General features: G+C 33.2%; 2 protein-coding genes across 2 annotated transcripts; both read right to left on the reverse strand.

The window, feature by feature from the left end:
* LOC107628611 (pentatricopeptide repeat-containing protein At2g33760-like) lies at positions 2,481-5,102 on the reverse strand. Its single transcript, XM_016331238.2, has one exon. It carries the CDS (start codon positions 4,570-4,572, stop codon positions 2,851-2,853), a length of 1,722 nt encoding a protein of 573 aa, XP_016186724.1. The 5' UTR covers positions 4,573-5,102; the 3' UTR covers positions 2,481-2,850.
* Positions 5,232-8,426, reverse strand: LOC107626382 (tyrosine--tRNA ligase 1, cytoplasmic). The gene is made up of 10 exons (XM_021116699.1): positions 8,298-8,426; positions 8,029-8,176; positions 7,230-7,519; positions 7,028-7,124; positions 6,559-6,664; positions 6,395-6,477; positions 6,069-6,214; positions 5,743-5,848; positions 5,577-5,636; positions 5,232-5,460 (listed from the first exon to the last, which is right to left on the reverse strand). Exons 1-10 carry the CDS (start codon positions 8,381-8,383, stop codon positions 5,440-5,442), a joined length of 1,143 nt encoding a protein of 380 aa, XP_020972358.1. The 5' UTR covers positions 8,384-8,426; the 3' UTR covers positions 5,232-5,439.

Genomic DNA, 8,452 nt, shown 5'->3' on the forward strand with positions numbered 1-8,452 from the left:
ATAGATGTATATTCCACTAATTAATCACTCCTCCTTTTCTTTTTTTCCAAGTTGTTCATGTAAAACAATGCATGGCGTGATGAAAGTGTTATTTACATTCCAAAAGTGATTACCCTCCTGCTTTTTATGAAATAAGTTTCACCTTTGTTGCAAAATAATTCGTGACAGTTTCCTAATTTTGTGACAGTAGTTGTTTTTACATTCTAAATCAGTGAAAGCAAAGAAAGAGATTTGGCTTCCTTCACATACTTACCTAACAAGTTGTTCACAGATGTTTCAAACAAAAAGTTTTATATGTTTTTTGGGTAAAAAAAGGTTTATGGCATTCCAATAGGTCAGGTTAATTGTTGCCACAATAATCCTAACAACAAGAAATTTACATAGTGAAATGTTTGGTTAAACTTAGTACTATAATCCTTTGGAAAAGACTAGTGCATGTATATACCAGATAAGCTTAGTTCTACCAATTATGAGGAGTTAATATTTTACTAACAATATTATTAGTCTACTCTTAATACATTTTGTAGTGCTAGTCCAAGGTTAGCAATAATAATTCAAATTTAGAAGGTAGCTGGATACCCTGATTATATATATAATTTTAATGCAATGACAGTGGTAATCATTTTACATAGTCGTTCAATCATATTCATTCATTTAGATAATTATTCATGTGTTAATCGTTAAAAGTAATTTTTGTTGCTATGTAATTAGATGTACGTATAAAATTCTTTTACACAGTGAGTGTATTAAAATTAAATTATATATATATATATAATGACCTAATATAAGTATTCATGGAGGATAATAATAATGTTTAATTATTCTGTCAGATCCTATAATTTTATTGAATTTTTAAGTGGGCCTTTTTTTTTTAATTGGATTCCTATATCATATTAGATTTTGTAATTAAATCCTTATTGTGACAAAAACGTTGGAATTAATAGAATATTCTGTTAAATAAAATAAATATGCCTAACACTTGACTGATATTCTGTTTTGTTTAATAGAATATTCTGTTAATTTTATTATTTTTGTTACGGTAAGGACTTAGTTATAATATCTAATATGATATATGGATTTAATTGAAAAAAATATATATATAGAGACCTAATTGAAAATTCAGTGAAATTATAACGACTGACAAAGTAATTAAACCTAATAATAATAATGGCAAATTACATTGATTTTCTTTAAAGTTAGGTGAAACTTTTATAATTTCTCTGTATTCATCAATTTTACAAAATATAAGAATATTAAAAGTGTATTATTACTTCAATGTTGAGGGAAGCTAGTGTATGTTTTAAAGAAGAATGTTAGTTTTTCAATCATGTGATGAACTTAATAAAAAAACAAGTTTAGTTGGTGAGTTTTATAGAAAAGAACACATACCTTACAAGCATTAACATACTATCAGTGAAAAGGATAGACAGCAATTCAAGAGAAGGAACAAGTCAAAGTAATATTATAATGCTATCCATCCACTACATACAACTCTCTTTAATTATGTCCCTAAACTTTACCTGAAAGAACTCAATTGGACTCATCTGGACACACAAATTTCCTGCCAGACATGCTGTATACAGTAATAAATAATTTAGATTTGCATAAACATAAATTCCAATAATGTAAGTTGGAAACAATAAGCCATGGAGAACTTACCAGAAAAAAGAATGCTTATGTTAATTCAAAAATAAATGTCTATATGTATCTGTCTAAAATAATTTATAAAATTTATTCTTAAAGAATGTTAACATGAAAAAAATGTAGTCAGAATCTTGTAATACAGAACCAAATAGCACTGAGTATTTGTTGATTTAAAAGTTAATAAACATGCTATATCATTATAGCAAAGAAATTCTAGCCAAAATTCTTGGTCTATCAAATATTTTTCTAGATAATAACCAGAGGGAGAGAAAATAAAAAATGCATGTGCATGTATTCCTATTACTGTTAAAGAAAACCAGTGAAAATTGGTGGACAACAGTATATGTCAAACTGCATAGGTGTAAAGATCAAAATGGAATCTTAAACATAGCATGCATTTTGTAAACCTTAATTTAATATAAAGCCTGTGAAAGTAAGCGAATCATTATCATAAATAAGCACATATATATTTACCTAATAACAATAGTCCAAAAATACATATATGGAATGGAACCTTGAACCTTTTTTCCAATATCATTTTATTCAGCCAAATAGCAATGCAGTTATCTGAAAGCTTCTTAATAACTGAAAAGTAACTTGAAATAACATAAGAATTTGATTTTGATGCACTCATAATATAAAACATTTTGCAAACTCGTCCAATCACATTCGTTCTTTTAGATAACCATTCACACAGTCGATATAAAAATAGTTAGTTTGCTAACACGACATTACATGATTGGATGCACCTGTAAAACTGTTTTGTAGTAATGGGTGCATCAAAATAAACTACTTTACTTCCTTCTTTCTTTCTTTTTTTCAATCAATTACTGGTGTATCAAAGGGATTGCTCTTCTGTTTATACATCAGGGTATATTATCAAAAATTTACATGTACATGTTCAAGGATAACATGGGCTCTAAACTTATCAGAGTACCTATCTATAATCTATCCAATCAAATCAATTTTAAGTGAAGTACCACAATTACTCACAAAAGATTATGTGGCCAACAAGATAACCAAATTTTAGGTAGATTTGTCATTGGTGACCTTTCGTTCTTTCATAGGTAATTTTGTTAGCAACAAGATACTTTTGTGAATGATTTTGGTACTACACTCTTCAATTTATCATATTCTTTTGAGGGCATATGTAACATTTAATCTAACACAAAAATTGACCTGTATGGCTGTATGCTGTGATCATATTTACCAATAGTCCCCACAGGAACAAGACCCTTCTCTGAAATGGTGAAAACGATTTGCATCTCTAACAACTATGGACCTTCTCATAATGGCAGAAACCATCTTACTGAATGTGTGACAATCACCACATACCCTCAAGTTCTTGGAGATCCTAATGGGGTCTCCATCAGGAATGGAAATTAAACCAAATGCAATAGCCAACTTTTCACTGTGTGTGTATAACATTTCTTGCTTAACTTCCTCATCAACATCTTGCAACACAAAATCTGTATCAGGAACATAACCAGCCATCTCTAACTTCTTGATCACATTCATCAACATTTTGTATATCGCCTCTGCTTGAGGGTGAGATCTATCTCCAACGCTAAATCGATACGTTTTGTTATCCACTTCGATCCAAGTCCATCCTGGAACTTTCTTCAGATTCCTCTGTGTCATCATATCCCGAAATCTTGCAACCTTTTCCCACTTACCAGATTTTGCATAAATATTAGATAGTAACACATAGTGCCCTGGATTTTGTGGATGTAATTCAAGTAGAGAATCTGCTGCCTTTTCTGCCAACTCCATGTTCTTATGAATTCTACATGCCCCAAGCAAAGCACTCCACAGCCTCTCATCTTTTTCAACATTCATCGCCTCGATCAACTTTACAGCCTCATCTAACCTTCCGGCGCGGCCTAAAAGATCAACCATACAAGTATAATGCTTGACATCAGGTCTGATAGCATGCTCTTCCCACATCGAATCGAAAAAACGAAGGCCCTCTTCAATCAATCCTGCATGACTACAAGCATATAACAGAGAAACAAAGGTGACTCTGTTAGGTAACATACCACAGCTCAGCATCATATGAAATAAATCAACGGCCTCAATGCCACGACCATGATAGCCGTATGCAGCAATCATGGCGCTCCAAGTCATAACATTTCTTTCTTTCATCCTATCAAAAACCTCTCTTGCAGACTCAACACTCCCACATTTAGCAAACATGTCAATCATTGCAGTCCCCAAGATCACATCCAAAGAGAAACCATTCCTCAAAATATACTCATTAACAAACTTAGCCCTATGCATAGCCCCCAATTTGGCGCAGGCATTGACAACAGTCACCATAGCAACCTTGTCAGGAACAAGACCTTCTTCCCTCATCTGATCGAACAATACCAACGACTCGTAGGCATTGCAATCAGCATACGCAGCAATCATCACTGTCCAAGTCACAAGGTCCTTACTAAGCATTCTATCGAACAGCCACCGGGCATCATCAACCACCACACACTTTGTATACATGTCAACCAAGGAAGCACAAACAAAATGATCCAAATGCAACCCATCTTTCAACACAACGCAATGGATCACACGACCCATTCGAAGATCCTTTCTGTCCCTACAAATTCTTACCAAACAGGGTAAAGTGTAGTTATCAGGGGTGACACCACGCCTCAGAATCTCCCTAAAGGTGGCATAGCAACTAGCATAGTCACCAACCTTGGCAAACCCACCAATCATGACGCTCCAAGTCGTGGGGTCTCTCATTGTCATTCTATCAAACAGGTAATGAGCATAATCAATGGCCTTGTGTTGGACATAGTGGTAAAGGAGCTTGTTTGCAAGAACAAGGTGCCGTAATGTTCCATTGGCTATCAAATGGGCATGAACTTGTCTGACTTGAAAAACATTCTTGCACCTTAATAGCAGAGAAATACAAGAATCGGGTCCCATTGAGTCTAGTTGTTATTCTTTGAAAGTGTTTTAGACCAAATACTATGTTGTGGCTTGTGAACAAAAGCAATAAAGCATATCTAACAAAACCATAATCAAAGGAACTTCGTAGATTCTGACTGGAGTATCCAAAATTTGGATGAAGTGAACAAGGAGAGAAACTTTGAAAATCCAGTTACCAGTTGCAAAATAGATTTGCAAATTACTAGTGTAACATTTAAAATTTTAATTTTTAATTTAATTCTTATACAGTTCAATGAAATTGATTTTATTCAGTTATTTAATCGTGTATTATTAAACCTTGTAGAATAACCCTATATAACATTGTTAAAAAAAATTGTAATAAACTAATAAACACCACAATTTATTTGGTTCGTTTGTAATATAAAATACCTTGTACTAAAATCATATAAAGTTGATATTGTAACTAAAAATAATAAATATATCTAACGTAGAGACACCAATATAACTAACGCATTTGACTAGTCAACTTCATTATGCATTTCTAAACTATCTTTTGGTGATTAATTTTAACCTTTATTACTCCCTTGTACGAGTAAACCAATCACTCATTAATTTTAATAAAGTTACGTGTGCATCAAGTCACATTCGAAAGGGTTTCAAAGTGAAAAAAAAAAAAAAGACGTTGACGATGATAGTATAGAACAGAATATTGCTGCAAAAATAGTATAGAACATTACAGAAAAAATGAATCCCCAATATCTGAAAATTTTCCTGTGTGAATTCACATAAAAAAGCAGACCTCTATGGTATTTTTTTCAACAAAAACGTGCATTTGCTAACAAAAAAGAGTTAATGACCCTGGCACTGGCAAATACTAGAATTAGCATGGAGGATACTAGCTCATTACTTGGTGACCCTGTAAGCCTGCAAAACCAACACCAATTAAGGTTATTGAATGTTCAAAGATAAATACAAATTTATACAAAATAACTAAGATTGTTTGATGAATTATATTTTACTAAATATAAATTGATACTCACCTTAATCTTTTTAAGAAGCTCTTTAGCATTTTTGTCATTTTTGAAGTGTTGCCTTACCGGCTGCATATTTCAAGAAACAATAATTTAGTATGCTACATTGTTGCTTTGAAACTTAAGAGGGACCAAAGAAAAGTAAAAGATGCATAAACAAAATCAGAAAAATCACCTCCAGAATTTTATTCAATGCCTTCGACAAAGCTGGCTTGAGGTCACCTGGATGTACTTCCCCACTTTCATACGCGGCGGTCAGCTCTTCAAAGGTTTTGAATGTCCTGAGATTAAATGAAATCAGGAACACATAACAACAATAAATTGTACAGAAGAAAAAGGAAGCTACATATACGGAATGCACCAGAATGGTCAAGAAAATTGCTCCAGCTAACAATGTGATGTTAAAGCCGACTAACCGAGGAAGGGGAAAAAAAGTAGACCACTCAAATGTCATCAACATAAGGACCACTTATTATTGGACATAAGGTAGCAAAAACTTACTTGTTACCACCATTACTTTCACTACGCTCCACTGTGAACTCATGAAACCATGGTAAGACAAGATATTTAATGTACTCCAAACATGGGTTTCCTTCCACTATCTGTGGTGGGCAATATGCCTTCTTTATCTTCACATTCACTTCGGCCTGTGATATCAAAAATATAAAGTTGAGAAGTCATTTAAAAAAAAGTTACGAAGAAGGAACTGAAAAAACTATTTAACAGACACAATTTTACATATTTGTGACTTTTTATCCCTTTTGATTATAAGCAATCTTTTACTGGAAGAAGAAAAAAGCACTTCCATGACACTATCAGCAGCTTACCTCCTCATCTTCCATGAAAATGGAAGAAGACGTATCACTTTTTGACATCTTTTCTTGCCCTTGCAGTAGACCGGGCAGCATGTCTGCAAATCACCGCAAAATCAATTAGTAAAGATAAACAGCTTCACAATGCATTAGTTTAAAAAGTGAGTGTAGGAGAATACGGTGGGACAGAATAATGGGCTTGTTCTTTCTCTTAATGTCATCGCAATATTCTCTAGCAAGTACATTCACTTTTCGCTGATCCATTCCCAGTTGGCAGATGTCAGCCTGTTCTAAGATAAAACATAATGCATTACTTACTAACATGTTTTAAGAAAATTGACAACTATAGATTTAAAGGTTAGGAATTGAGAGACATCACGACATCTGAATACTAATTTGAATAAAAAATTATATACCAGTTGGATATTATAGAAACTGAAGAAAGTAGGAGGGGAAAAGCAGTATAGCAAAATCATTCAATAGTCAGTAAATGCAGAAATCAAAACATCCAAACCATCTAGTCATCTACAAGTTTCCAAACCATATTTCCCCAGCTACAAATATAGACAGTTCACACATAAGAGCACTGTTTATACAAATGTAAAATAAACGATGCAAGTATATATAAAGAAGAAAGCAGAAATTCACCTTGAGGTAAAATATGTCAGCACACTGCATGCATGGATAAAATATCTGAGCAGCAGTCAACTCATCCTGTTCACTTCTTCCCATAATTTGGCTACACCTATATTATTTGAAGGGGAAAAAAATAAAAAAAAAGTCAATATGCAAGTCCAAATTCACCATTTTACCAAATCATATAAATAAAATCATTAAAAGAAGCAAGAACCTGAGAATCCTTTTTAGGTTGTTCTTCTGAGCTATATCCAACACAAGAGGCCAGTACTCATCAGCCCTTGCATTAATTTCTTTCGATGACCACAGGAACTCAACTTTTCCTCCATCCAAATCCATCCCAACAGCTTTCCAGATCTCAATGAAGTAATTACCCACTGTCTCAATTTTCTTCAAGTCTCCCCCCATTTTGTTATTTAGCTTGGCAAACCAATCTGCGATCCAGATTTTAACGCGGCAGCCAGCAGATATCAGCTTGTTCACATTGATTGCCTTCATCACTCCCTATACATAAACCACAAGGCCTTCAAAACCATTCACGCCATATTCATTTACCTTAGTCATCAACTATACACTATTTATTAGCCTATGATACACAAATACTCAAAGTTTGCTACGTATTCATATCATTTACTGCTACTTTAGTCTTCTTGTGCATTTCACTAATTTTGTAATTAAAGATAAGACTGATCTCTCTACTCCATGTCTCATGCAGATGAGATGAAGTTAACAGCAATAGAGTCTAGCCATTATGTCTCTATATAAAGGATATAGTGATTAGGATATTTAATTAAGATAATTATGTATATATTATTCATTTAATAGATACTGCTACATTCATATTCCACATTTTAATAAAATTCCCTAGTTACAATATGGTAAATCCATCATATTCAAAACTCGTACCCCTATTCTAGCAACACAAATCATCAGCAACATTTCTTCCACTAAAATAGACGAACCTACTGAAAAATGACATTCATTTGAAACAATTTATATATGAAAAAAAAAACCTGAGCAATGTGCATTCTTCCAGAAGGTTCAAATCCATCATAGCAAACTGGCTCGGGTTTCTTGTCAAGGAGGTTTCGGAGTTCGTCTTCTTGAATGCACTCCTCTCCAATACTCCTCACAATAGCAAACTTCTGATCTAAGGTCAACCTACCGCAAAAATTAATTAATTTAATAATAATAATAATAATAATAATAATTATAATACGATAAAAATAGTCAAATGCTGGAAACTAAAAACCTGAATTAAGAATTTGAAGAGGAAACTTACTGAGAAGCTGAATTTTGATCGGAAGTGCTGGAACTGCACCGATCACCGCCGCCGCCGCCACCACCACATAGATTCACAATTCTCATTAGACAGTTCAGTAGAGAACTATTTCTTTTTTCAAGTCAAAGAAAAAATATAAAAATACAAAAATTAAC

This window comes from Arachis ipaensis, chromosome B02 (genome assembly GCF_000816755.2).
Source record: "Arachis ipaensis cultivar K30076 chromosome B02, Araip1.1, whole genome shotgun sequence".
NCBI lineage: Eukaryota > Viridiplantae > Streptophyta > Magnoliopsida > Fabales > Fabaceae > Arachis > Arachis ipaensis.

Excerpts from the sequence above, each read along its gene's own strand:
- LOC107628611 (XM_016331238.2), bottom strand. The coding sequence starts at position 4,572 with ATGGGACCCGATTCTTGTATTTCTCTGCTATTAAGGTGCAAGAATGTT.
- LOC107626382 (XM_021116699.1), bottom strand. The coding sequence starts at position 8,383 with ATGAGAATTGTGAATCTATGTGGTGGTGGCGGCGGCGGCGGTGATCGG. Across the intron at positions 8,177-8,297 it reads GATCAAAATTCAGCTTCTCA|GTTGACCTTAGATCAGAAGT; the intron begins GTAAGTTTCCTC and ends TTTTTGCGGTAG. Across the intron at positions 6,478-6,558 it reads GCCCATTATTCTGTCCCACC|ACATGCTGCCCGGTCTACTG; the intron begins GTATTCTCCTAC and ends GGTGATTTGCAG.